This window comes from Schizosaccharomyces cryophilus (genome assembly GCF_000004155.1).
Source record: "Schizosaccharomyces cryophilus OY26 unplaced genomic scaffold supercont4.1, whole genome shotgun sequence".
NCBI classification, from domain to species: Eukaryota; Fungi; Ascomycota; class Schizosaccharomycetes; order Schizosaccharomycetales; family Schizosaccharomycetaceae; genus Schizosaccharomyces; species Schizosaccharomyces cryophilus.
Window position 1 is genome coordinate 2,267,843 of NW_013185624.1, and position 25,274 is coordinate 2,293,116.

Below are 25,274 nucleotides of genomic sequence, written 5' to 3' on the forward strand. Positions count from 1 at the left end.
GCATTTAAGCTACTAAGGTCAATGTTAAATAGAATATAAGCCTTCTTATGCCTATGAATTCCTATACATGTCCGATGCTTCTAGTCGTTCATTCTTAATTGTTAAACTTCTCTTCTTCTAACCCAGTGCTACTCACCACCATATACTTGGAATAACGAACATAAGAAAAGACCGGCTTTTAAGAGAACTTGTGCCAAGAAACAAAACCTTTTTTTGTTTTTTAAACAGTTCACATAGAAAAATCTTGCTCATCTCGTTTGTTTCTCCTTTAAAGTCTGCCTCTTAACCTTTGGACAGCGAAACGGAAGATTTAGCAAAATGTTTAAGTCACAAGATTCGTATTCTTCTGAAGAAGAAGATGATATGTTGTGGTATGTTAATTGTGTTTTTTATAAGCCGTTTCTAGGCCTTTTCTAACTTGAAACCTAGTCCCTTGTGCATGGAAGAGATTGACATATCCGACAAGAATTTTAAGCCATGTCAATGTGGTTATCGGGTTTGTAGATTTTGCTGGCATCATATCAAGGAAGACCTGAACGGTCGTTGTCCAGCTTGCAGGCGCTTATATACTGAAGAAAATGTACAATGGCGCCCCGTGACAGCAGAAGAGTAAGTAGTGAACTATAACAGAAATAAGAAAGAAGCTTAAATATTTGTGCTTTCTTTTGTCTTGCGGATGGGATACTTGATACTAACGACTTTCATAGATGGAAGATGGATTTACATCGTAAAAACGAAAGAAAAAAGCGTGAGAAGGAAAGAAGAGAAGTGGAAGCCTCAAGCAGAAAGCATTTAGCTAATATTCGTGTTGTTCAAAAGAATTTGGCTTATGTAAATGGGCTTTCTCCTAAGATTGCTAATGAAGACAACATCCATATCTTAAAAGGTCTTGATTATTTTGGTCAATACGGAAAAATAATAAAAATTGCAATAAATAAAAAGGCCGCTGCCAATTCTGCAAACGGCCACGTTGGGGTTTACATTACTTATCAAAGAAAAGAGGACGCCGCTCGAGCTATTGCTGCCATTGACGGTAGCATAAGTGATGGAAGGCATTTGCGTGCTTCTTACGGAACAACTAAATATTGCACTTCATATTTAAGGAACCAGCAATGCCCAAATCCTTCTTGTATGTACTTGCATGAACCTGGCGATGAAGTGGATAGCTACACAAAAGAAGACCTTGCTTCCTTACAGCATAGTCGTAATTTGCCTGGAAAAGTGAATGGAATTGCTACTGCTAATCATTCCCCTTCTCCTTCCTTACACTTCAAGACTCCTTTGTTGCCGATTAATAAACCGCTGGCGGACGGCGGCTCTAATGCCTCTGATGATAATCACCATTCAGGACAATCTTCAGTCCCACAACCTTCTTCCAATGTTACTGCACCTTACTCATCGGCTGCTGCTGCCAATGTAACTCCTGGACATACAACTACCATCCTTCACCATGAAGAATCATCTGCCCTGCCACCCACTGCTTCTTGGGCGAAGCTATCTCCCACAGTTTTACAAGAACGCCTTCGTGCTGCTGTAAATCAACAGCCTTTAGATCCCTTGAAGTCACCGTCTCTTCCTTCTCATCTACCGACCGTGCAACAACTGCGTTCTGTAAAATTACCCTCGCAAAAGGAAAATAGTGCCAGGTGGTTAGATGTTGCAATTCGCGATTTAACTGCTCCTTTTGGTCAAACTACTTTTAGTGCGAACGGTTTCGGGTTCAATGATGACGATCTTGAAAAGATTAAGTCTTTTCCTCCTCTGTTTGTGTTTAATGCTCGTTCTGTTATTGACAAGCATCTGGGGCAAGACCATCACACTATGAATGAAAATACAGCTCAAAGAGAAACTGAGCTAACACAAGTAATGCCTCCTCCTGGATTCTAACCTTGCCCTTTATATTTTCGTTAAGTTATTGGCGTAAATCTGTTATTTTTTTGTAGATATAATATATCCTTATCTTGACAGTTGATGACGGATCTTCCATGTAATTTCTACATTGTTTACAATATAGTACTCATGTATACTTAATTTTAGGAGTATATATGTTTATATACAATTATTATTTTTTAACCAAAAACCTATTAATTACCAAAAAGGACAGCTTGTCTAACACCTTTAGCCAATAAATTTTAACCTAAAAATACCTTAAATACGCATTGCTTCAACATCATCCAAAAGTTCATCAACGGAAATGGGAGGAACCTCTTCGACTTCGTCTTCCTCATCCATATCAGCATCAGCAGCTGCGTTCTTTTTATTGCTATCCTTATAAAGATTAACGCCTTGACGAAGCTCAGGATCTTCTTCCAAATTGCGCAAGAATAATTCAAAGTCACGTTCTTGACGCTCAACATCTTGTTTCTTGAGGTCTTCGGCTTGCTGCATACCAATCGACTTAAGCTTCCAGTTACGGTTCTTGCTTCTGCGAGGGAAGGTTTTCTTAACTAGCACAATTTCGGGAATAGATTCTGCTTTTAATGTGTCAAAGACTTCATTATTGAAATTTGTGACAGTAAGATGATAACCCATAACTGTATCACCTGCATTGAGTAAGGAGCCAAGGTGAGTACGAGCTATATGAGTTGATCCATCAGACGACTTGATGAGTTCGACATCAGCAAGAGCATATTTTCCATTAGTAGGACCAAGGAAATCAACGTCGGCTACGATAAACTCCGTCAGTTCAGTAATGTCCGCCAAAGAAGGGAATGGAGAGCGCCAGTAAGAGGTGGGGAGCATATCGGAAGTCTGCAAAGTTAAGGGATCCATAAAGCGAAGAGATGGACCAACTTTGGTGCATAAGACAAGTTGAGAAATGTTTCCATGAGCCTTCGCCACCGGCTTGGGCAAGCAAACGAGATCATCTTTGCAGATGGGCACGATTTCAGTAGAATAGGTAAACTTATAATTAGCGGTGTTAGACTTGAAGTCTTCACTAATAAGCTCCTCACTAGTCTTGAAACGAATAGGTACAACACTACTTAAAAATTCAATCATCTTGACTGCATGGGCTCTTTGAGCGAAGTAAAAATCAATGCCATCTTTGGTTTCTTTAATATTAACAGTAACCAAGTGTGCACGGTGCTTCAAGATAACTTGTTCAAGGTATAAAAATGTACGTTTATGAAGAACCTTTTGGCGACATTGAACGACTGCTTTCCAGATATGAGGTGTGTATGTACGGGCACAATCAGGGCATTGAGTATTGTTGACAACAAACTCAACCTGAAAAGCCTGTTGTAGAATGGTATTTGTGAACGCTTCCTTTTGTACTGTAAGTTTAAGCTTGATTCTTCTAGAATGAGGCTCAGTCCAAATAAAATTGGCATCATTCAAACGGACTTGGTTTAAACCACGAAGCTTTTTCAAACAGATTGCCATCAGTTCACGAGATTCGTTAGGTGCCAAAATCCAATGATTTGGAGGTTGCATGTAACGTTCACATTCACGGCAGTGATTGATAGTACCCTCACGAGTGATTCCGGTTGTGATATCCGTTGTCAATTTAATACAATCCATACACATTGCAGCCGCATTAGGTTGAGTGGGAACGCCACATTCACAACATAAAATAGTTGAAGCCGTGGGCTCTGCAGGCTCCATTGCATATCCAAAATTACCACTGTCAATATCCATATTTGTTTGTTATTAATTAAGCTTGAACCTCAATACTCTCAATTTCTAAAGATGAATTTCTTAAGATTGAGGTTGGCTAAAGACAAAAAAGAAAGTGAAAGTGCTTTCACATAATACGAGCACACTCGCTTCTTTAAAGGTAGAAATAAGGCTAAAATAAGCGAAGTGATCGACATTGTAAATAAATCAGGAACATTGGTATATTTGAAATGAATGCTTTTTAATAGTGCATAAGAATAAACAATTTATTTATTTATTCTTCTATGTGTGTGATATGACAAGAAGTAGGGTCTCACCAAAAAGGCGGACTGCATGTCTTTAGATGACACCTCTTTTCGAAAATTTTTAGTTATTTTATTCTCTTTACGCTTCTTTCTTGAATAAATCAATTCTACTACGATCGGTAAATGACTCTTAAGTCTGGGTAATAAACAGAAACTTAAACTGCACCACTACATTTTCTACCACTTGCAAAGCACAGAGTCCTTGCTGCTTCAAAGACCCGTTCATTTCATAGGAATTTCTTTTTTACGCATATTCTTTTAGTACATTTTTAATAGAAAATGCCACCTATTCTTCTTGGTATTATTGGAGGAAGCGGATTTTACGATCTTCCAGGCTTTGAAGTCATTGACACAGTTAATCCTGTTACAGTAAGTAATGATGAAATTATATATAACGTTAAAGAAAAATAAAAAACGCATCTAACAATGTAGCCTTGGGGATATGCTGCTTCTCCCATTTCCATCGCTCGTACTGCGTCTGGTTTTTTAATCGCTTTTTTGGCTAGACACGGTGTTGGTCACACCTACACTCCTACGGATGTTCCCGCTCGTGCCAATATAGCTGCTTTAAAGAGCCTCGGGGTTCACGCTATCATTTCTTTCAGTGCTGTAGGTTCTCTTCGCGAAGAAATTCCTCCCGAAGATTTCGTTCTTCCTAGTCAAATTATCGACCGTACACTTTGTGCTCGTCCGAACACATTTTTTGAATCTGGATGTGTCGCTCACGTTAGTTTCGGTGACCCATTTGATCAGGATCTGTATGGAGTACTTAGCCAGTGCGGCTCGTCGCTTCAAAATGGCGCCAAACTTCACTCTAGAACCAAGAATAATGACTTGACGGTAGTGTGCATGGAGGGTCCTGCTTTCAGCACCCGTGCCGAAAGCAATCTATACAGAAGCTGGGGTGGTAGTGTCATCAACATGTCTGTCATTCCTGAAGCCAAACTCGCTCGGGAAGCCGAAATTTCCTACCAAATGGTTTGCATGGCTACTGTAAGTAATTGATTCTCCTTATGCAACTTACAACATACCTTGAACATTTAGCTAATCACACTAGGACTATGATTGCTGGCGTTTCAATGAAGAACCAGTCAATGTCGAAACGGTTATGCAACATCTTGCCAACAACCGTGACAACGCCAAGCTTTTCTTAATGGAAGCAATCGACAAACTTGAAGGTCCACTCTTGGCTGGACTAATTGGCAAAAACCTTCGCGAAACCGTTCAGACTGGCATTCAAACCAATTACAAACATCGCGATCTGAATGTTCTTCGTAAATTGCAATTCCTTTTCCCATCATTGAAGGCATTGCACTAAGATAGGATATATCCTTTACTGGAGTTCTTCAGGAAAATAGCCAGTGAAATCTTTATCGTTCTACAATATTTCTCTTTAGATTATTATGATTAACTATTCAGCTGTTTTCATAAACGCACTGTTTCGTAGTTGAACACCATTTTACCCCTTCGCATAAGTAAACATTCGTTGAAGGTTTAACCCTTAATCATTGTTATATTCTCAAAATTTTCGGATCTTATACATGTTATAAGTGAAAAGTATTGTATATGTGCATATTTCTTTAAATTTGTTTACTAACATATGTGTGCTATCTTTCGCTATTTGGTGCTTGTCATATTGTTATTAGCATTACATACACAATGACAAGATACTTAAACATACATACTCTCCATTTAAGCGCTTAATCCTTTGGTATACCTATTCTCAGTACTTTCTTTCATTTCTGCCAAGTACGAAAAATGTCGGCATCAGAGAATGAGGTGGAATTTGTTACTTCAGGTATGGTTATTGTTTGAAATTCTAGCAAAGTAAATTTAACAAGTGTAGGAATGTTCATTATCGACGAGATTGAGTTCGATGGGGGAAAGAAAATTCGGGATATAATTGGAGGTGGAGGCAGTTTTGGTAAGCATGCTAGCAATTGTGTAAACTAAATTCTCTGAGTTGGAAGTAAAATCTCAGAAATTTATTGTACACCGTTTCTTGTTTCATGAGCTAATGAAACTGACCTGCGCAATGAAAGCATTAGTCGGTGCTCGGATTTGGAGCTCTACCGCTGAAAGTAAGCGATTAAGGCTCATTGTGGACAAAGGGTCTGATTTTCCTGAAAGCGTTAAGACAGAACTAGACGGCTTAGACGCTGGGATCGTGTATCGTGAGACCCCCGAGCGCAAAACCACATATGGGTATAACCGTGTACATGACAATGGGTTACGATTATTTGAGTATCTTTCACCGAAAAAGCCCATTCGAGCACAAGATTTGGTTGAAACGGGCTCGATGGAATCCAAAACTATCCATGTTATAACAAGCCCCAAAAACTTTATTAGCATGAGCGAAGAAATTGCTAAATACGGATCGTTAACAGATCGACCTAAAGTTATATGGGAGCCTACTCCTGAATCTTGTTGCCCTGAAAATTGGCCAGTATGCCAAAAAGCAATGAAGTACTGTGACATATTTTCTCCCAATGAAGTGGATACAGCAAACCTACTTGCAGTCGACATAAAAGAAGCAAAAGAAAGGGCTGAACAATTTGCATATGCACTTCAAGAAATGCAGATTGGCAGTAATGGACAGGGATGGGCAGTTCTCCGATGCGGGTCTGCTGGATGCTTTATTGCTCCTTCTACAAGTCGGACAGCTCCACACCAAGATGAAGTTCTTGCTCAACGCGATGTTATTCATCTTCCTAGCGTACCCATGGCTCCAAACTCCGTACTGGACACAACAGGAGCAGGTAACACATTTTGCGGCGCCCTTATTTTGGAGTACCATAGAACAGGAAATATTGTTTTATCTAGCGTGAAGGCCACTGTTGCAGCATCTTTTGCTATTCAGCAGCATGGACTCCCTAAGCTCACAAAGACGGAGAACGGAATCGATCTCTGGAATGGCGAATCGGCGTTCCAAAGATTGAAGGCTTATTATGAATATTTACAAAATCATGATATTGAATCCGTCCGCCAAGTTACTAAGCACGGATTTTAAGACCTTCAACGTGCCATATAATAAACTTGGAGGCAACTTCTGAGTTCGTATTTGTTCTCTTTTTTCAGCGATCAACAGTATGAAAGAAGGGCAAAGAAATGCTTATAGTTTGGAACTGTTAATTTTTAAAAAAAGTGAAATTGTTTCCTGCTATTAATGATATTATTAATTACAGACTTACAAAATTGAGAACAACCACGAATGCCTAATGAAAGTTATTGGTTTCTATTTCACTATCCTAAGTAGTTAGATTCATTATTATTCAATTAAAAGCTTCTCTTGTTTCAATGCCATCTTTCGTAATGCAGAAAGATACCGACTTTTGTAAACTAGGTCGTTCTAAATTTCGTAACTACTTGTGTAGAAGTTTATATACTTTTTTTTTATTAACGCTTTACAAAATTTAATTTCTTTATATTTGTCTTCAACTATAACATTGTTTAGCTTTGTTAATCCAGAGTTGAAAGCTCACTTAGAATCAGATAAATGGCGCCGAAATTACTTTCGCTTATGCCTCGTATTTTTCCATATTTCTCTCCAAAACGAACAAAATTCCAAACTTTCTGCTCTTGCTACTGTAAGCAGTATATCCGCTAAAAAGAATGCAGAAAATATCTACAATATAGTTTTATGTCGACTCCCACAAATAGCCAACATCAAAGAATTCGGGTTTAGAGTCAGATCGCCTTTATTTTAGATTCCGACTATATTATTTATTGAAAAAAAAAGCTTTCCAGATTATTTTTATCTTTGGAATCGCTGCTCAATTTATATGGAACAGCTTTCAATAGTTTCCATACAAATCTCAGCTTACTTACTCTATCGAAGGCGATTCTAGAGGTCAAGCATTTCAGCTGCGTAGCATTACTTTTCATTTGTCTTTTGTGCATTTACGTTTCCTTTTACATTTCAGTAATTTATTGATAACCTTCTCATTGCCGAATACACTTTTGCAGAATATCCCAATGTGTTAGGATTTTCAGCTGTCATTTATATCTATTACAGAAAAAACCATCTCTTTGGAAGCTTTCTATTGGCATTTTTGTATGTACGCACTTACTCTACAGCTATCAATTAAAGTGAACCATCTTTTCTTGCTGTTTTCCTTATTTCTTTGGATTATATATGTGTTTTTGAGTTTTATATTATATTATTGACCATGAATAATTATCCAATGAATCATTCTTTCAGAAGTTCAGACTCTCCCGAAGTTTACTTCGAGAGCCAGGAGATTTCCAATCCTAATGGACTTTTTCAACCAGGCTTATTACCTTTATTCCAAGACACATTTGAATCTGAATTGCCTCCGTCTACTTTTCCTTCGCAACGCGATTCGAACCCTCATTTAGCTTCTCAAGTATCTGTTTCACCGAAAGCACATTCAAGTACCTATCCTGCAGTCCAAGATATTTCTTCGAAAGACTTAAATGTTCCATTTTTTAGCTTCACACAGCCAAACGTTGACGCTCCTTTGGAAGGTTCCAGTTCTGACCCTTACTTGTCTAATTCGGAAGTACATTCTTCTCCATTTTCTCAATTGCAAATGCCAACTAATACTGAAACGTCGGGTATTGCTAATTCCTCCCGATCTCCGGAACTTTTAACTCCTCTCCCTTCTAGACCTTCGCGTGGTGATATTTATGAATTCAATACTAGCTTACCTCTTGCTGAAATCGACTCATCTCAGTTTCTTTCTGTTCGGAGCAATCGGAGTGATTACTCTGCTTCTCCACTATCCTCCCCTCGTTCAGCATCACCATTTTATACACCTGCATCTTCGTTTTCTATTCCTAGTTCACCTTATTTACGCTCTCCGAACACAATGTTTGATAATGCGGATAATCTTAATTACATTGACGTTATGTCTCAGGCTTCTGCCATTGAGGATGATCTCGAATTGCCAGAACAACAAGATTTTTCCAGTTTTGATATTTACGAAAATGAGTATGTCACAGAAAATTTAAATGTTCCCCCTGCGGACGATATGCAACCCAACGCATCATCGGACTTTTTGAATAGTACAGCCGGTACAGGATTTACTCAAGCAGAGTCCAGTGCAGAAACTACTAGTCAGAACGTTTCTAAACCGTATGATGTATTATCAAACCTTTCAACTCCATCGTTTGTTCATGAAAACACGCCTGCCGAATTCTCTAATCAATCTTCAGTCGAGTATGAGGAAGAAGCAACTAGAAAAAACCAAGCGGCACTCAACCAAAGTTCGGTACCCAATGGATTAGCACCCTTTTCCTCCGTTCCTGCTATCGTTCATCCTGGTGACTACAAACATTCCCAAAATTCTGACAGCCCTCAAAACATTTCTTTGCCCAACGTAGGTTTTCCTAAGGAAAATTTTCCTGACATAAAAAACGAAACCTCGGTAGTAAAAACAGAGACTGAAGATGACTCTTCTCTTCTAGCGCCAAAAATTAATGTTGTACCGTCTTCTCCAGCAAAATACGTTGAAGATTTTGGTCTTGAGTACAATTCTTTTTTGGCACATCGAGAAAGGTTAAATGGTGCTTCAAACTATCCTTCAATGCTTAATGCTAGTGGAAACATTTCTTCATCAAATGATGTAGTTTCGGAAGATGTAAAACGAAGTCGTTCTAATAGTGCAGGTCCACGGTTGGATGTTTTTAACCTGGGTCCGCAAATGTCGCAAAAGCATCAAAGGGGGTATAGTAATTACGAAGGTTATCATGATAATAACTTTGGCAATGATGATGGCAACCCTCCTGATTCTATGGATCATCTGTCAATCAATGCAACTCGTCCTCGAAGCCGGTCGTTAAATATAACTGGTTCTGAGAACCCAATAACTAACGAGTCAGCAGCAAAAAAGGGTAACTCGAAGCCAGAAAATAATTTTGTTTGTTCGTTTCCTAATTGCGGAAAACGGTTTACTCGTGCATACAATCTGAAAAGTCATATGAACACTCATACGAATTATCGTCCTTTTCAATGTTCAATCTGTGGAAAATCATTCGCAAGGCAACATGATAAGCGGCGGCATGAACAATTGCATAGTGGTATCAAAGCTTTTGGTTGTCCTACATGTCATCAGCGGTTTGCTAGAATGGATGCCTTAAACCGACACTATAAAAGCGAAGTCGGTCAGAAGTGTTTAAAGATTGCAGCGGATAGAGGAATAAGCGTTCCACCCGCTAGAAGGAGTGGTACGAACAAAACTGATCAAGCTTTGGACGAAGACCCAAACAACTTTTGAAGACAAAGTTGAATACCCTTTATGTTTGCTTTATTTCATTATAGATTTTTTTCTAGGACATGCTTCATGCATTTTGTTCTTTTCTGTAACTTTATTTCAAAAGACGCTATCCTTTGTTTTTCTTGTTTTAATTTCTTGTTTCTCTTGTTTCTCTTGTTTCTTTATTTTTTCTATTATTCTTTTTCTTATTTTACCCCCTCTTACGTTGCTCAGCAAATTCTCTGTTTATAAACGATTTTGAAGTTTCGGCATTAATAATCCAATACTGTCAAAGACCATCGTCAGAACCATAATTAATATGATGGTGCTTTTTAAATCTCTTTAATAATAACGCTTTTTGGTAAAAATTAGTAGCCTGTCTTTGTTTAGCTATCTGTTTTCGTATAACAATTATTCAAACAATTGCATTTTAACCCATTTATTAGTAAATGTCCAAAGGTAATATTAAATTCGAGATGGTTGCAATCTACGCTATTATAAGCAAGCATTGGTAGTTTCACACCAGTCGTCTCACCACGGTAAGCAAATATGCAGAAATATCGAAAATACGTTATTATATATGCCTTTTTGTTATGTTTTCGCCTTTGGATATCTCAAAGTAATTCATATATTCATCCTGATGAGCAATTGCAGTCTTTACAAATAATTGCTGGTAAGTGCCATAGCTTTGTCCTATCACTAATAATTTAGGGAAATTTCTTGGCTGGAAAGTTGAGCTTCCTTGGGAATTCACATCTGAAAGACCAATTCGATCTATATTTCCGTTGTATATTATGCTTCTGCCTGCGTTTTACACTGCAAAAGTGACTTGCCATGGTATGCCTTACGCTCAATTATTAAGCCCTAACAATATTTTTAAGACTTTTGTAAACCGGATACTATATTTCTGCTGGCTAGATTTACCATGTTTCTATGGTCGCTGGTAATCGGTAAGATAGGCTTGTTCAATACTTGCGATGAGTTTTTTCTTGTCCTGAACTAACAAAGGCAGATTTTAGTATATGCAGAATCGTTCCTCCAGCCAAAAAGTGGAAATCCCTAATTCTGTATTCCTCATCATTTTTGGCTAGTAGCTTCCAGACGCACACAATTACGAATTCTATGGAAACTGTGTTCACCTTTCTAGCTATTATGTTTCTTTCTAAATTAGCTGTCTCTGTACGTTTCCAATTCGCTTCAAAAAGCTTAATTGATAAAGGTTTGTTATTAACAATATCAAAAGTCGGTGAATAATAGGAATAGCTACTGGTTGTCTGTGGCAGCATCTATAAGCACTACGATTGGAATGTTTACAAGAATTACTTTTCTTGCATTCGTCCTTGTGCCTTACTTTTATTACGGCATTCAATGGTTGAAAATTAACAGAACAAACAAGCTTTCGTATGTAATATTCCGCAACGTTATTACTAATAATATAGGGTTTTTAATCATGTACTTCTAATGATTTTTTCATGTGCTTTGGTCTCTTCTCTGTGCCTTTACGAAGATTATAAATTTTATGGAAAATTTACAGTTACTCCCTTCAACAACATTATGTATAACTCTCGGTTTGAAAACCTAGCCTTACACGGGATTCATTCCAAGACTCAGCATCTATTTGTTAACGTTCCTTTGCTATGTGGGCCGCTACTCCTTGTGTTTCCACTTTGGAACTTACGAAAAGCCCATGCATGGTTTTGGATTTTTCCTGTTCTTGTACTCTCCATTTTTCCGCATCAAGAAGCCAGGTTTTTACTACCTGCTGGCTCTCTCTATGTGGTTTTTGCGGCTCAATACATAAATTCGCGATTTCTCCTACTGTTGTTTATTATTTATTCAACCATTATGTCAGTATTTTATGGAATTATGCATCAGAACGGAGTAGTTCCTTCCGTTGTAGAACTCAGTTCATTGCTTCGTGACAATGGTATCTTGAATCAGACTTCCATCAGTCATCGTCCAACAACGATATACTATTGGAGAACTTATACAGCACCGACATGGATGCTAGCTCTTCCAGAATCTAGTCCAGTGAATGTTGTCCAACTGTATAACTATTCCAAGGATCAGTCATTATCCCGATTTTGGGATGATTATTATAAAAACCAATTTCCGGAGAAGGAATTCATGAACCTAGCTTCTTCAGGTCTTCCCGTTTCTCCCATATTTGTTTGTCCCGTCGCCCTTTTACAGTCCGAGGAAGATACAAAAGGTCTACAGCTGTTAAGCTACATACCTTACCACGTTGATCTGGACGACGCGGATGAGCTTCCATTAGCTGATTTGATTCGAAATCATGGAATAGGTATATACACAGCTAAAAAAAATTGACACGTGTTCATGAGATTTAGTTATGACCGTTTAGATTCTTAATAACAATCATAGATTAATGAGTAAGAGAACGGATATCAATGCAAAGTCGTTTACCTTTTTTATTCCAACTGCGACAAACCGGCATACCATTACTCATAACCTTTAGCTATTACACTCAAGCCTACTTTATTTTCACAAGTTGGTCATATAACGCATGAATTTTATTCGTCTCAAGCAAAAAGAAGATGTTTTCATCATGATCATGTATGGAAGTATATTGACATCTGCTGTCGTTGTCAAAATCCAGTTATTAAACACTGCTTATTGATTTTATTCCTTTCTTTTTTATAACCTTCAGAGGTATTTATTCCAAATTTGACTCAATCCATATAATTTAACATTGACTTTTTCATTTTGAAAACCCAGTAACATATATCACATACAGGTAACAATAGCATATCTGAATTGTTAAGATGACTTCGTAATTCAGTTGTGTCGTTTTCGTTAAATCTTTGCATATTCTAACTCATTTTGGTAGTCTTAATTCATTAATTCTGAAACAATTTACAGAAAAGCAGCTTTTATGCCGTACTTAAGTCTGAGAAATCTGAACACACTTACTGGCGTTTGCCTGAAACCTTTAGGATGTATACGCAATTACAGTCAAAGTTCCAGTCAAGAGGTTGTTAAAATACCTAAATTATTAACACCAATTGGTCTTGCACAACCTCCTCTCGATAGCTCATATGCAGTGAACAATAAACAATCCAAGTTGACAGCCGGTCAACGACAAGACAAAATTCTCAGAGAAATGAGAGGATCCATAGTCCAAGATATTTCTGAAGTTCAAGAAAAAAAGGGAAAATTATTCTATGCTCCACCAAGGGTGTTCAAAAAGGAGGTAAGATTATCATAATCAAAAGTTGTCGCCAGCAAGGTTAGAGTCGCAAATATATTAACAGTTTTCAGTCCTCTCTCTGGATGTACAATTTCGAAGGAAAATCTTTATCCAAAGAAAAAGTTGATCTTTACAAGAATTGCTTGGGGAAGCCCTTTATATTGTTGCTCTTTGGTAATAGTTATGGAGAAAACCAGTGTAAGCAATGGATAACGGGAATCGATAAAGTTACCGACTTTCCTGTCTTCTTTTTCAACGTTCAGTCAAATATACTCAAGTACTTTTTGACACGAATGTTTTCCGGAAGTATCAAACGCTCTCTTCCTTCAAAGGAAAGTTGGGTAAGTGGATTATATTCTTGAGCTTGACTCGACTAACGATATAGAACAATTACGTTATTGCATTGAACAGACGATTACGCTACCCGGAAATCCAGTGGAACAATCGACTGGTTGGAAATGTGTTTTTACTCGATGAATCTTGCAAGATAAGATGGGCAGCCACGGGCTTTCCGACAGAGAAAGAGTTAACAGAGTTTCATGCTGCTTGTGAGTTTCTGAAAAGCCAGTCTAACAAGGAATAAACAAAAGAATAATTAATGAAAAGGATCAACGGATATGGTACATTCATTTGCACTCCATAACGAAAGCTTTAGTGGAAAAAGAAGAAAAGCAAGGTTAAGGTGGATATTAAAACAGATAGAAGAATAACATCTCTTTGCTTTCTAGATTTTGTTTTTCGTAAAACTTGGTTTATAAATGGTATAGATAATGCCACATGATTAATACGATCAGAGACGTTTTGGAGGACACTATTCTGATACTCAAAATCTTCACGAGTAGCTAGTGCTCGCTCAAGTAGTTCATTAGTTCCTCGAATAGAATTATCCAGTGAGTTCGCTTCTTGCAGTTCATACATGTTCTCCATAGTTCTAACATTCTCAACATTATCCGGCCCAGTTAAGCTAGCCCCATTGCTTAGTACTCTCTTCATTAAATTTTCATCACGTTTTAGGCGTTCCCAATGAGATTGTAAGCTAACTTTAGAGTGTGAATCATCATCTTCTGATGCTGACTTTGCTTGTTCCAACAGTTGTCGGCGTTCTTCCAATAATTTTTCAGCTTGAGTTGGATCTTTATGGAGTACTTTTTGAAATTGAGATGCCTTTTTCACAGAGTCTCTTAAAAGCATTGACTTCATATTGAGGCTGTTTTGTTCACGAAAATACTTCCCGGCGAAAACCAAAAATAAAACGTACTTAAATCTTGTTATTACTTATGAATTCTTCACTCTAATGATAATCTTATGCGTAAAATGTACAGTAGGGTAATTCAATTGGCTTTTTGGGTATTATGGAGGTTCACGGGAAACACCTCAATGTTTACAGCAGACCAGTTTACTTTTAAATAGACGCTTCATCAATAAAGGAGATTTTATACTTATAGCGTTTTAATATAGATAACTTCAATTATTGAAATTTAAAAGTACAATATACCAAGAACTGTGAACGAGCGTTCATTCATTACACATGATTTCAAAGGAAACCAACATTAGTAAAATGCTAAATAACTCAAAACATTAGACTTGAAAATTAATTATTTCACAACCAGGCTCACAACTTTGGGTTTGACAATAGTCCTTACGACTTTTTTGTCTCCTATCCATTGATGTGCATTCGGGTGCGCCAAAACAGCCTTCATAACCAGCTTCTCGTCTAAACAATTATTTGGAACATGAACTTGAAGCCTCCATTTTCCATTAATCTGAACAGGGATAGAAACTGTTTTTTTGGTAATTACGGGCTTTTGCATAGAAGGCCAACTTTTATAAACAGAGTCTTTATGTCCTAGACAATTCCAAAGTTCACTAGAAATACAAGGGACAACTGGTGCAATACATTGTACCAATACCTCCACAGATGTCTTTAATGCGGACCTTGGTGCACTATTGTCTTTTAAACAGTTGTGAATGGCATTAGTTAGTTTCATGGAATCCGATATAATTAAATTCAAAGAAAAGATATTTTCGTAGTTCTTTGCACAAGCATTCATGTACCCATGGGTCTGTTCTAGTAACTCCAATGTTTTATCATTCATATTTGATAAATTAGACACATCAGTTTGGGTCATTTGCTGTATGTTTTGAACACATGTTGCTAAACGAAGTAGCCAGCGTTCAGCACCGACGATTCCTGTGCTATCCCATTGTAATACGCCGTCAACAGGGGCCGAAAATAGTAAATGTGCCCTTGTCACGTCAGAACCCCAGCGTAAAATGGTGTTAACCGGATCAACTCCGTTGTGTTTACTTTTACTCATTTTGAAGTAGCATAAATCCACTTTGTCATCGGGATTAGCAGTGTTGACAAAATTGTCCGATATTTTTTCGACTTGATCTGGCTTGAGAATTCTTCCGGTCGATTGACTCACATAAGTAGGTCCGTGAACCATTCCTTGTGTAATCAATCTGGTAAATGGCTCATTTTTTAAATTATCATTTTTCCAAAGCCCGATATCCTTCATAGCCTTCGCCAAAAACCGTGAATATAAAAGATGCAAAATAGAATGTTCTATGCCACCAATATATATATCAACAGGCATGTCATTTTCTATTTTCTTCGGATCAAAAGGGAGATTTTCATTCTTAGGATCTAAAAATCTAAAGAAATACCAGGAAGAATCCACAAACGTGTCCATTGTGTCTGTTTCTCTTCTGGCAGGCTGCTTACATTGAGGACAATCAGTTTTTACCCAAGACTCTAAATTAGCCAGAGGGGACGATCCCTTACCATATATATCCGTTAGTTCAGGTAATTCAACGGGCAGTTCATGCTCAGGAACAGGGACTGCTCCACAGCTATCACAGTGCACAATAGGAATTGGGGTACCCCAAAACCTTTGTCTCGAAACGAGCCAGTCTCTTAGTCGGTATTTCGTAACTAATTGGGCTGTATCAAGGTTTTGTAATGCCTTTGATACTTTCAGTGCGGCTTCTCGGTTATTCATACCCTTATACTCACCGCATATTTCTGACATTACACCAATTCCTGTATAAGGTGATTCGTGTTTTACTGCTTCGGATTTTGGAGGAAGAACTACATGTTTCGGGGACCAAAAAATGTCATTGTTAGTTGCGAAACTGAAGTCTCTTATATCATGCATAGGGACTCCCATAACAGCACCGGTTCCATGTTCATCAACCACATATGGAGCATAATAGACTGGGATCGGTGTAGTAGTGAGAGGATTATAAGCAATGATAGGAAGCTTAAAGCCAACATTACTTGAATAATCATTTTTAAGGATATTTCCTAAAGTATCATCCTTTTGAGATTCTGACTGAATTAACGGGTGAGACTTTGAAAGCCCTATAAAGGCAGCACCAAAAACCGTTTCGGGCCTTGTTGTATAGATATTTATAGTATAATTCTGATTCGTTTTGAATTTAATTTCTAAGCCCTTGCTCTTACCAATCCAATTTTGCTGCATCTTTTTTACCTTTTCAGGCCAAGAACGTAAATGGTCTAAATCATTCAAAAGCTGTTCGGAGTAATCAGATATTTTGAAAAACCATTGGCAAAGGTTCTTTTTCTCCACAACAGCACCGCTTCTCCAAGAACGACCCTGTGAATCGACTTGTTCGTTCGCTAAAACCGTACAATCCACAGGATCCCAATTTACTAAAGCATCATCCTGGTACGCTAATCCTTTCTTAAAAAGCTGTATAAAGAGGTACTGGCACCATTTATAGTAAGCAGGATCACAGGTAACGATTTCTCGATCCCAATCAAAATGAACGTTCATGTATTCGAACTGACGCTTCATCTTCTCTATATTTGACTTTGTCCATGACTTGGGAGATATGTGATGCTCAATAGCAGCATTTTCAGCAGGAAGACCAAATGCATCCCACCCCATGGGATGGACTACATTGAAACCTTTCATCCTATAATACCTAGACAAAGTATCTGATATAGTGTATACTCGTACATGACCCATATGTAACGAACCACTTGGGTATGGAAACATACTTAGAATGTACTTATTTTCGCCTGACTCACCGACTGGAAACGGCGACTGTTTAGCCCATTTTTTTTTCCATTTTTTTTCGATATCCAGAAAATTTTGCTTAAAATGATCGACAGAAATTGTCTTTTTTGATGATAATATGTTTATTTTGTTTGGCGACCGTAGCAATCTTGGAACCACCCTGGAATTAGAAAGCTGCATATCACATGAAAGTCATAGAAACAGGAAACAAATTTTTATTTGAAAAACATAAAAAAAGAAAAACAAGTAGGTAATTATTAAAGATAATGTGAATTGAAATGATCTTCGGAATCTGGGTATATACGCGTTGATGGTGAGTTGGTACACGGTAGGACTGAATGAAAGAAACGAGGAGCGGAGGAATGAAAAGAAGAAAAGTTATTGAAAATAAAAGGAAAAAGAAATGAAGTTTCTTGTAAATGTTTATTCATTGACACCGCCTCCTCTAAATGATTCAAAGACGGACATTGAAATCATACCTGAAGGCATAATATATCCCATTCGAAACATTAACCCACGAGTGAAGCCTTTAAGTCCGTGTTCTTTGAACAGAAGCCTAGCAACGTCAGAAATTTTAATTTTATTACCGGAAATGTTTGCAAACTCTGTCTTCTGCATGGCTGAAGAAGTTGCAACCTGATAACGAGTCTTTACTATGTCTAGAGGAGTAGAAATAGTAGTTGCTACGACAGTACCAAGTGCCGAAGAAAGAGGCGCCACTATTGAAATATCAAAATTTGTTTTTGCTCGTAACCACTTTTTTGTCTCTTCATACATTACCCACCAACTTACTGTTGTTGGCAAGTAGATGGCAATACCCTGGAAAAGAATTAGCAATTGATCTGAAAGGTATAAAAATAATAAACTCGTATATTTCATAAAACCAATAAAATGAAGCAGAAAGATATCTGTCCATTTTCATACACTAGAATTCCCTTACCATCCAGTAACCGCGATAGAATCCTTTAATTCCTTCTTGCTTTCGTAAATTTGAGATGGTCGGGATCACCCCATGTTGAGAAATTTGAGTGCGAGCTTTAATGACTTCCAGAGGTGTCCATACAAAACTACTGACAACTTCAGCAGTCATTCCGCAAGCAGAATACAATAAAACACCGTCACCCAAATAGTCCTTTAATCTCCTTTTAGATTCTACATAAGTAGACATATATAGACATGTTGCAGGAGTAATAAGAGTCAAAGAGATCGGTAATCCGCGATAGTAGGCTTTTAAAGGCGTATTTCGAAACGAAAAGCTCCCGACAGTTTGTTTATGAACGGTAATAGTATCAATTGGATGACAAATGACTCGACTCGCAACGGAACCTGAACTAGAAAGCAACCGTTAGATAAAAATGGCTATAAGAAAAACACTCCAATTCATACCTAGCCGCTAACAAAGTTTGAATATCCATGACACCTTTTTTTCTTCTCCTTTCTTTCTCTTGGTTGTTTCACTAGGGGATCAATACAAAAAAGATATTAACATGTAGTCGTAATGAAAAAGGGCGGCTTTTGAAAAGTATGACTGAAATGTACGATTAGTTCGTTGTTTGGTAGGGTCGGGTCTAGTGAAAGAGTTGTTGAATCTAATAGAAGGAAAGTCATTCATGACCAAAACAAACGTCTTATTCATAACAATTTCTGGAATTAGGAATTATACAGTAGATCTTATTAGTTCACGTTCATATGTCTAAAAAATTCGGTTGCGATATTGTCAATAATAATCTTATCCTTTTGGCGCCTTTATCAAATGAACAAACTCAGAACAGTAGCAATGCAATTATATTAATATTAACTTAGTATTACTTACTTGTTTTCTAATAGATTATTGCTCAAACAGGATTCGTAGGCTGCTTTATAGTGTACATGGATAGATTCACTCTTGCTGTTTTGAATCTAAGTTGTCTAACTTTTATGCATTATCCAAAGAAACAGAATCAATCACGCAAGCTCAGAGTCAAGCTAGGCTCGTTGCAAAGTTCGCTTCGTGTTGAGTATGTTATTGTCTGAAACGACAAAAATAAAACTACCTCCCAAAGGCGAGTTTTTGAAAAAATCATATCCTTTTGTTTGCATTGGAGATGGTGACAAACAAGTAAGAAACCGTACAATTGCTCTGCTATGGAGAATTGGTATTTTGTTTCCATCGTTCTTACGAATATATTATTATTAGGGATCAATCACTTAAGATTATATCCTCTATAGGACGATATTGACGAGTACTTTTTGCTAATACTCATACTATACTCACCACCAAATATTCGCCAAAGTATAAAACATTACCACCATTATTATAATGAAAATTTATTTTGGTGTTTAATAATAATTCTTATAGTATTATGGCCCCAGTTAGACGACGAGCAATTACGGAAAAAGAGAAGAAGGAACTTCGAAACTATTTCTATAATAGTTCGGATAAGCCAACACAATCAGACCTAATTTCATGGTTTAAGCAACGGTTCGACAAAGATCTTTCACAGCCATCTGTATCGCAGATTTTGTCTTCCCGATATAGTTATCTTGACCATTTGACCGATGTAGATGGAGATGTGAAGCGGAATCGACCTGCAAAATATCCAATATTGGAAAAACTGCTGTTTGAGTGGCAGCAAAGAGCTCAGAGCCAAAACCAGGTTGTCACAGGTGAAGCCATCAAAGAAACAGCTAGCAAGTTGTGGAAAAAGATTCCGGAATACAAAGATTTATCCATGCCTGAGTTTAGCAATGGGTGGTTAGAAAACTTTAAGCGACGCCATCAGCAATTTCAGTCCAGTGTCAATAAAGAGCAACCGTACTTACTTTTCCAAGGAAATATAATTGAGACAATTACCAGAATTGCAGATATCACCACTCTGACAGATCCAGAAAATGTGTTTGCTCTATGCGAAATGGGGCTTTTCTGGAAGCTTACGCCTAGCAAGGTTTATGCCGTTGAGGAAGTACAAGGAATGAAACGGGATAAAGCTCGCGTTACAGCATTGGTATGTACGAATGCCACTGGCACAAGAAAACTTCCAATGTGGGCCATAGGTTACTCCCAAAACCCCAAAGCCTTCCGTTCAGCAGCGATTAAGCCAGACGTATTAAATTTTCATTGGAGATACAATGGCCGTGCTTGTTTGACCACAATATTGATTGAAGAATGGCTTTTATGGTTCGATGCTCAAATGCAAAATCGTAAAGTGGTACTTTTGCTTGAACGCTCTACTGCAGTTGTCTGTGCTTTAGAGAACTTGCGTAGGACAGGTCGAGACCTAACGAGTACTTCAGTTATTATACTTCCTGACCAGCAGGAGAAGCGCTATAATCCTTTTGATTATGGAATCACGTTTACTTTGAAAGCTTTTTATCGAAAATATTGGATTCGCTACATGCTTGCCCAGATAGAGCTCGGTAGGAATCCTCATAAAACCGTCAATATTCTTCATGCAATGCGCTGGTTGACAAAAGCGTGGGAGATTGACATTTCCCCAGTATGTATATATAATAGTTTTTGTCAGAGCAGTGTTCTAAAAACTTTGGATACTGGTCAACCTGAATTATCTTATCCTGCTGAGGTAGTTAGCGAAATCCAGAACTCGGTTGTTCGATTCGATGCTCGTTCAGCAGAAAACATTCAAAGCTTTATTGATCCCATAGAGGAACGTCCTCAAGAAGCTGGAAGTGATGTGCTAACTTATGTAGCTTCCCAATTCTTGGCGGACCGAGATCAGGAAACCGATGAGGAGGATGAACCTCGTTTACAAACGACCTTAAATGGTACTTATGAAGCATTAGACTATTTGATTAATTTCGAAGCTCAACGTGAAGGAGGTGATCCTTCTTTTATCATTACTCTTCTCCGTTATCAAAACACCCTTGAAGATTGGCAAAATAAACTACTGAAATAAAATGAGATGGTTTGCTTAGGCTGTTATTCAACTGGTGATGAAGAAGTTATGGAATTAAATCTCATGGAATATATATACTATTGCAATAGAGCGTTCTCATGCTCATGGCTGGTCATAGCGTTTACGATAAGATGCATAATTTAGAAATGAACATTTGTGCTTTGCATATACAATATGATTTTTCCTGTCATTATATAAAAAGTACAAATAATATATATATATATATATATATATTGAAGAGATGGAACAGACCGGCAGGTTCACGAAAAAGAGGAAAAGGAAGAATACGCTCAGATTCGCTTGTTCATTAAATTATTAAATTCTAATAAACGTATCTTTTCTCTCAATTGTTTTCTGCTAATAAAAAAAATCTTAACACTCTATACACATTTGAAATATAAAAATTATGTATTATATCTCTGCACAAAAGCAAGAGGGTTTTACTTTGCAATACAATACAAAAACGTTAAAAATTACAGACCGGCGCTGTCATAACATATTAATTGGAATTTTTTCTATTATTAATAACTAATTCAATTAATGATAGTTTCATTGTTTCGAAGAGGTCACTTTCCTAAACTTCTTCTTTCCAAATTTTTGCGCTCTTCATTTACAACGTCAACTTCATACCATATGGCGACTGAATTAAATCGGCCTTCTCAAGTGCCAGAAGTTTCCAACAAAAGAGCAAGAAAACTTTCAAAAAGACGTGCTAAAAAGCCTGTCGAAGAAGGAAGTGCTGGTCATGTTTTACAATTAGACATTGAGAACCTGTTAGAGCATCCACCTCTGGCTAGCATACCATTTGAAAGATTTCAGGAAATTGAAGTAAATATTGTTTATTTGAGTTCCTCAGGTACCGTAAAAAAAACTCGTTTTAGCGTATTACCATGTGACTTCAAGAAAAGGGTCACATGCTACAATAGCTATGGCTTGCATTTCAAGGTAAATGGACATGCTAACCAATTGAATTAGGAGATGGAATTGGCCTAGTTTTGGATGATCGTTACGCTGTAGTTGTTCCCTTTTCATTACCTGGGGATAAAGTGAAAGCTAAACTACACTTTTTGGCTGAGTAAGTAATGGAATGCTTAATTTTATATGGAGATCAAGACTCCATCTATAGTTTTCACTTCTTCAGTCTCATATTTTATGCCTTCATAACTAACTTAACAACAGTACCTATGCTCTGGCTGATTTTCTCCAAGTGTTGGTACCTTCAAAAGATAGAGATGACTCCCTAATTGGATGTCGATATTTTGCAAAATGCGGAGGTTGCCAATATCAAATGCTTCCTTATGAAAAACAACTTGAGCAGAAGAAAAAGGTTATAGAAAAGGCCTTTCGGTACTTTTCAAAGTTGGATGCTTCAAAACTTCCACAGATTGAAAACACAATGGGAAGTCCTTCCCAGTATAACTATAGAACCAAGATTACTCCTCATTTCGACGTCCCTAAAGGCGGTACGAACGGGCCGTTGACCATTGGTTTTCAAGAGAAAGGTAGAAGGCGAGTGATGGATATCGAAGAATGTCCGATAGCTACCAAGAGCATTAATGAGGCCTATCCAAAGATCATAGGCGAGGTTCAAGGACGTGCATCAACGTACAAGCGAGGAGCTACAATTCTCATGCGTGATTCCGTAAATAGCATTGGCGAACATTCGGTTACCACTGACCACAAAGCTATTATCACTGAATCGTTTGGAAAATATAAGTTTGTTTTTCCAGCAGGAGCATTCTTTCAAAATAATAACTCGATTTTGCCTGACTTTACCGGTTATGTTAGAAAGCAGTTACTTAATTCTTTTGGCCGTGAAAGCTATCAAAAACCAAAGTATTTTGTAGATGCTTACTGTGGTTCAGGATTGTTTAGTATCGCCTGCTCCGAAGGATTTGAATCTGTGATTGGTGTTGAAATTTCCGCCGACAGTGTGCATTATGCAAAAGAGAATGCTGAGAGAAATCATGTCTCTAATACAAAATTCCTAGTTGGTCAAGCGGAAAAAATCTTTTCAGTAAGTACTCTTCGAGTACAAGTATGAGTTGGTTCACTAACTATCTTTAGAGCATTGAGACTCCCTCTGTCGAGACTGCGATGGTTGTTGATCCTCCTAGAAAAGGTTGTGATCAAGCTTTTCTGAACCAACTGTTGGAATACGGACCGTCCCGTGTTGTTTACATTTCCTGTAACGTTCATACTCAAGCTCGAGATGTTGGCTACGTTCTGCATCACGAACTTGGTAAACATTATCAGATCGACGAAATTCGTGGTTTTGACTTGTTTCCACAATCTCATCATGTCGAAAGCATTTTGGTAAGTCAGTTCTTCATCGTTTACAATACTCCTTTTTTATCATCCAACCGTTACCATCAACGGATCAAAAAAGTATTTCTTAAATAATTAACATTTTTCTAGACAATGACAAAACTTAACTATTGAATGAAGTAATTGATGTTGAAATCATCGATCTCTGCGATCCTTCCTTTTACCTCCTTTTTGGGCCTTCAGTTCATGATTTTCCTCTTGGTCCCTAAATCCAAAACGAAACAATGGAAAGACTATTTACAAGGTCAAAATCATTTTGTTAAATCGATTGGGATTGTTTCAGGACCTAAAATACTGAATTATTTGGAAAACCAACCGAAAGATGTCTCTTTAGACAAATATGTACTCGTACCCACTTCATTTGAAGAAAATAATTTACCGCATGAAATAATCAATAGTCCAGAGCTTCAGATTATTCATAATGCCTTGTCGCATACCATTATGGAAAAGAATACCTTGCAGGAGCGCATATTGTCTTATATAGCTAAAGTCATTAGAAAAGCGGCAAAAGTGGAACAGTTTCCGGTTCCTATGAGGTTTGTCATATATCCTCCTATGGCTCTCCTATCTCCAAATAGCTTCTCTACGAAGGAATGGTTTGACTTCTTTCAGGAATACAAGGATACAAAAACAGTTACAAAACTCTTTGCCATTCTCGCAGACGAGTGGAAAGTAACTCATATCGCTTTAAATGAGCCAATTCCTATAAATGATGTTATGAGGAGACCACTGGCTTTGCAACCTCTTTATGGAGATTTTGGTAAACCGGTATATGGGGAACCCAAAATAGAAGATTTTGAAACCGCACTTTGGGTTCATTGTAGACAAAATGGAATCTATCAGACATGGGCACCTCTTTACACGATGTTTTCTCGTGGAAATGCAATTGAAAAAGCCAGAGTTTTAAACTTTGAAAATGTTGCGAATGAAGTTATTGCTGATTTATATGCTGGCATTGGATATTTTTCTTTTTCATATGCAAAAGGGAAAGCCAAAAGTGTTCTCTGTTGGGAAATTAATCCGTGGAGCATTGAAGCTTTGCGAAGAGCTGCTATAATTAATAATTGGTCTGTTTGGGTCGTTCGGCATGATGAAGAGTACAATTTTGACGTGGGATCCCATCAAATTGTAGTGTTCCATGAGAGCAATGAATACGCAAAAAGACGTTTGGAATCCCTGAGTGCTTCGGTCAAACACGTCAATCTTGGAATGCTTCCCTCTAGTAAAGATGCATGGGACATGAGCGCCTTAATTGTTGAGCGAGGACCTGGGTGTTTTATTCATGTGCATGAAAATGTAATGGAGGATCGTATCGAAAGCTACGGTGAAGAAATAAACAACGAATTCAAAAACAAATTAAATATGCAAACTACTTATCAAGTTAATCGGGTGAAGTCGTTTTCGCCGAGAGTTTGGCATATTGTGTATGATATAAAGACGGTTGATTGCTGAACAAAAAATTTTATATCATAGGGCTTTATTTTTGGGTAATTGGTTTTGAAAATATTATATCTTTGTACCATGAATAATTTGTAAGGGTAGGTAAGAGTTAACAAAAGCAAATAGTGTTATGAAAAATAGTATTATTTTCGAGACATTATTTTCAAATATTCATATATCAAAGACAAACGTACATATTTTTTGTATACTAA

The 25,274-nt window shown here is 37.5% G+C and overlaps 11 protein-coding genes across 11 annotated transcripts; 7 read left to right on the top strand and 4 right to left on the bottom strand.

Moving 5' to 3' along the window:
* Positions 1 to 144: 144 nt before the first annotated feature.
* Positions 145 to 2,122, top strand: SPOG_03961 (CCR4-Not complex subunit Mot2). Its single transcript, XM_013166225.1, has 3 exons — positions 145 to 371; positions 430 to 609; positions 708 to 2,122. The coding sequence occupies exons 1-3, from the start codon at positions 319 to 321 to the stop codon at positions 1,885 to 1,887; spliced, it is 1,413 nt and encodes a 470-aa protein (XP_013021679.1). The 5' UTR covers positions 145 to 318; the 3' UTR covers positions 1,888 to 2,122.
* Positions 2,085 to 3,639, bottom strand: SPOG_03962 (export adaptor Nmd3; the record flags this gene model as incomplete). The annotated part of the gene is made up of 2 exons (XM_013166226.1): positions 2,085 to 2,116; positions 2,157 to 3,639. 2 exons carry the CDS (start codon positions 3,637 to 3,639, stop codon positions 2,085 to 2,087), a joined length of 1,515 nt encoding a protein of 504 aa, XP_013021680.1.
* A 452-nt stretch (positions 3,640 to 4,091) lies between these two features.
* Positions 4,092 to 5,454, top strand: SPOG_03963 (S-methyl-5-thioadenosine phosphorylase). Its single transcript, XM_013166227.1, has 3 exons — positions 4,092 to 4,292; positions 4,356 to 4,916; positions 4,981 to 5,454. Exons 1-3 carry the CDS (start codon positions 4,203 to 4,205, stop codon positions 5,239 to 5,241), a joined length of 912 nt encoding a protein of 303 aa, XP_013021681.1. The 5' UTR covers positions 4,092 to 4,202; the 3' UTR covers positions 5,242 to 5,454.
* Positions 5,455 to 5,588: 134 nt separating this feature from the next.
* On the top strand, positions 5,589 to 7,226 carry SPOG_03964 (carbohydrate kinase). Its single transcript, XM_013166228.1, has 3 exons — positions 5,589 to 5,721; positions 5,770 to 5,847; positions 5,966 to 7,226. Exons 1-3 carry the CDS (start codon positions 5,682 to 5,684, stop codon positions 6,931 to 6,933), a joined length of 1,086 nt encoding a protein of 361 aa, XP_013021682.1. The 5' UTR covers positions 5,589 to 5,681; the 3' UTR covers positions 6,934 to 7,226.
* Positions 7,227 to 7,525: 299 nt separating this feature from the next.
* On the top strand, positions 7,526 to 10,510 carry SPOG_03965 (calcineurin responsive transcription factor Prz1). Its single transcript, XM_013166229.1, has one exon. The coding sequence runs from the start codon at positions 8,093 to 8,095 to the stop codon at positions 10,160 to 10,162; it is 2,070 nt and encodes a 689-aa protein (XP_013021683.1). The 5' UTR covers positions 7,526 to 8,092; the 3' UTR covers positions 10,163 to 10,510.
* A 154-nt stretch (positions 10,511 to 10,664) lies between these two features.
* On the top strand, positions 10,665 to 13,021 carry SPOG_03966 (alpha-1,2-mannosyltransferase). Its single transcript, XM_013166230.1, has 7 exons — positions 10,665 to 10,814; positions 10,853 to 10,978; positions 11,023 to 11,091; positions 11,154 to 11,320; positions 11,385 to 11,542; positions 11,581 to 12,899; positions 12,993 to 13,021. Exons 1-6 carry the CDS (start codon positions 10,691 to 10,693, stop codon positions 12,470 to 12,472), a joined length of 1,536 nt encoding a protein of 511 aa, XP_013021684.1. The 5' UTR covers positions 10,665 to 10,690; the 3' UTR covers positions 12,473 to 12,899; positions 12,993 to 13,021.
* SPOG_03968 (SNARE Gos1) lies at positions 12,392 to 14,791 on the bottom strand. The gene has a single exon (XM_013166232.1). The coding sequence runs from the start codon at positions 14,550 to 14,552 to the stop codon at positions 14,004 to 14,006; it is 549 nt and encodes a 182-aa protein (XP_013021686.1). The 5' UTR covers positions 14,553 to 14,791; the 3' UTR covers positions 12,392 to 14,003.
* On the top strand, positions 12,916 to 14,077 carry SPOG_03967 (F1-F0 ATPase assembly protein). Its single transcript, XM_013166231.1, has 3 exons — positions 12,916 to 13,355; positions 13,424 to 13,693; positions 13,738 to 14,077. The coding sequence occupies exons 1-3, from the start codon at positions 13,038 to 13,040 to the stop codon at positions 13,933 to 13,935; spliced, it is 786 nt and encodes a 261-aa protein (XP_013021685.1). The 5' UTR covers positions 12,916 to 13,037; the 3' UTR covers positions 13,936 to 14,077.
* SPOG_03969 (leucine-tRNA ligase) lies at positions 14,762 to 17,750 on the bottom strand. Its single transcript, XM_013166233.1, has one exon. It carries the CDS (start codon positions 17,579 to 17,581, stop codon positions 14,948 to 14,950), a length of 2,634 nt encoding a protein of 877 aa, XP_013021687.1. The 5' UTR covers positions 17,582 to 17,750; the 3' UTR covers positions 14,762 to 14,947.
* Positions 17,676 to 18,990, bottom strand: SPOG_03970 (iron ion transporter). The gene is made up of 3 exons (XM_013166234.1): positions 18,788 to 18,990; positions 18,342 to 18,732; positions 17,676 to 18,220 (listed from the first exon to the last, which is right to left on the bottom strand). Exons 1-3 carry the CDS (start codon positions 18,814 to 18,816, stop codon positions 17,825 to 17,827), a joined length of 816 nt encoding a protein of 271 aa, XP_013021688.1. The 5' UTR covers positions 18,817 to 18,990; the 3' UTR covers positions 17,676 to 17,824.
* A 649-nt stretch (positions 18,991 to 19,639) lies between these two features.
* Positions 19,640 to 25,184, top strand: SPOG_05545 (uncharacterized protein). The gene is made up of 5 exons (XM_013166650.1): positions 19,640 to 22,150; positions 22,270 to 22,369; positions 22,474 to 23,311; positions 23,362 to 23,610; positions 23,713 to 25,184. Exon 1 carries the CDS (start codon positions 19,744 to 19,746, stop codon positions 21,292 to 21,294), a length of 1,551 nt encoding a protein of 516 aa, XP_013022104.1. The 5' UTR covers positions 19,640 to 19,743; the 3' UTR covers positions 21,295 to 22,150; positions 22,270 to 22,369; positions 22,474 to 23,311; positions 23,362 to 23,610; positions 23,713 to 25,184.
* The last annotated feature ends 90 nt before the right edge of the window (positions 25,185 to 25,274 follow it).

Bases quoted from the DNA above. Each gene is read 5' to 3' on its own strand.
- SPOG_03966 (XM_013166230.1), top strand. From the start codon at position 10,691: ATGCAGAAATATCGAAAATACGTTATTATATATGCCTTTTTGTTATGT. The intron at 11,092-11,153 runs GTAAGATAGGCT...TAACAAAGGCAG, and splicing joins TCTATGGTCGCTGGTAATCG to ATTTTAGTATATGCAGAATC. The intron at 11,321-11,384 runs GTACGTTTCCAA...CAATATCAAAAG, and splicing joins TTTCTAAATTAGCTGTCTCT to TCGGTGAATAATAGGAATAG.
- SPOG_05545 (XM_013166650.1), top strand. From the start codon at position 19,744: ATGGCCCCAGTTAGACGACGAGCAATTACGGAAAAAGAGAAGAAGGAA.
- SPOG_03969 (XM_013166233.1), bottom strand. From the start codon at position 17,581: ATGCAGCTTTCTAATTCCAGGGTGGTTCCAAGATTGCTACGGTCGCCA.
- SPOG_03968 (XM_013166232.1), bottom strand. From the start codon at position 14,552: ATGAAGTCAATGCTTTTAAGAGACTCTGTGAAAAAGGCATCTCAATTT.
- SPOG_03965 (XM_013166229.1), top strand. From the start codon at position 8,093: ATGAATAATTATCCAATGAATCATTCTTTCAGAAGTTCAGACTCTCCC.
- SPOG_03961 (XM_013166225.1), top strand. From the start codon at position 319: ATGTTTAAGTCACAAGATTCGTATTCTTCTGAAGAAGAAGATGATATG. The intron at 372-429 runs GTATGTTAATTG...CTTGAAACCTAG, and splicing joins GAAGAAGATGATATGTTGTG to TCCCTTGTGCATGGAAGAGA. The intron at 610-707 runs GTAAGTAGTGAA...CGACTTTCATAG, and splicing joins CGCCCCGTGACAGCAGAAGA to ATGGAAGATGGATTTACATC.
- SPOG_03963 (XM_013166227.1), top strand. From the start codon at position 4,203: ATGCCACCTATTCTTCTTGGTATTATTGGAGGAAGCGGATTTTACGAT. The intron at 4,293-4,355 runs GTAAGTAATGAT...CTAACAATGTAG, and splicing joins ACACAGTTAATCCTGTTACA to CCTTGGGGATATGCTGCTTC. The intron at 4,917-4,980 runs GTAAGTAATTGA...TAATCACACTAG, and splicing joins AAATGGTTTGCATGGCTACT to GACTATGATTGCTGGCGTTT.
- SPOG_03967 (XM_013166231.1), top strand. From the start codon at position 13,038: ATGCCGTACTTAAGTCTGAGAAATCTGAACACACTTACTGGCGTTTGC. The intron at 13,356-13,423 runs GTAAGATTATCA...AACAGTTTTCAG, and splicing joins CAAGGGTGTTCAAAAAGGAG to TCCTCTCTCTGGATGTACAA. The intron at 13,694-13,737 runs GTAAGTGGATTA...CTAACGATATAG, and splicing joins TTCCTTCAAAGGAAAGTTGG to AACAATTACGTTATTGCATT.
- SPOG_03964 (XM_013166228.1), top strand. From the start codon at position 5,682: ATGTCGGCATCAGAGAATGAGGTGGAATTTGTTACTTCAG. The intron at 5,722-5,769 runs GTATGGTTATTG...TAACAAGTGTAG, and splicing joins GGTGGAATTTGTTACTTCAG to GAATGTTCATTATCGACGAG. The intron at 5,848-5,965 runs GTAAGCATGCTA...GCGCAATGAAAG, and splicing joins TGGAGGTGGAGGCAGTTTTG to CATTAGTCGGTGCTCGGATT.
- SPOG_03970 (XM_013166234.1), bottom strand. From the start codon at position 18,816: ATGGATATTCAAACTTTGTTAGCGGCTAG. The intron at 18,733-18,787 runs GTATGAATTGGA...GTTGCTTTCTAG, and splicing joins CAAACTTTGTTAGCGGCTAG to TTCAGGTTCCGTTGCGAGTC. The intron at 18,221-18,341 runs GTAAGGGAATTC...ATTCTTTTCCAG, and splicing joins TCTATCGCGGTTACTGGATG to GGTATTGCCATCTACTTGCC.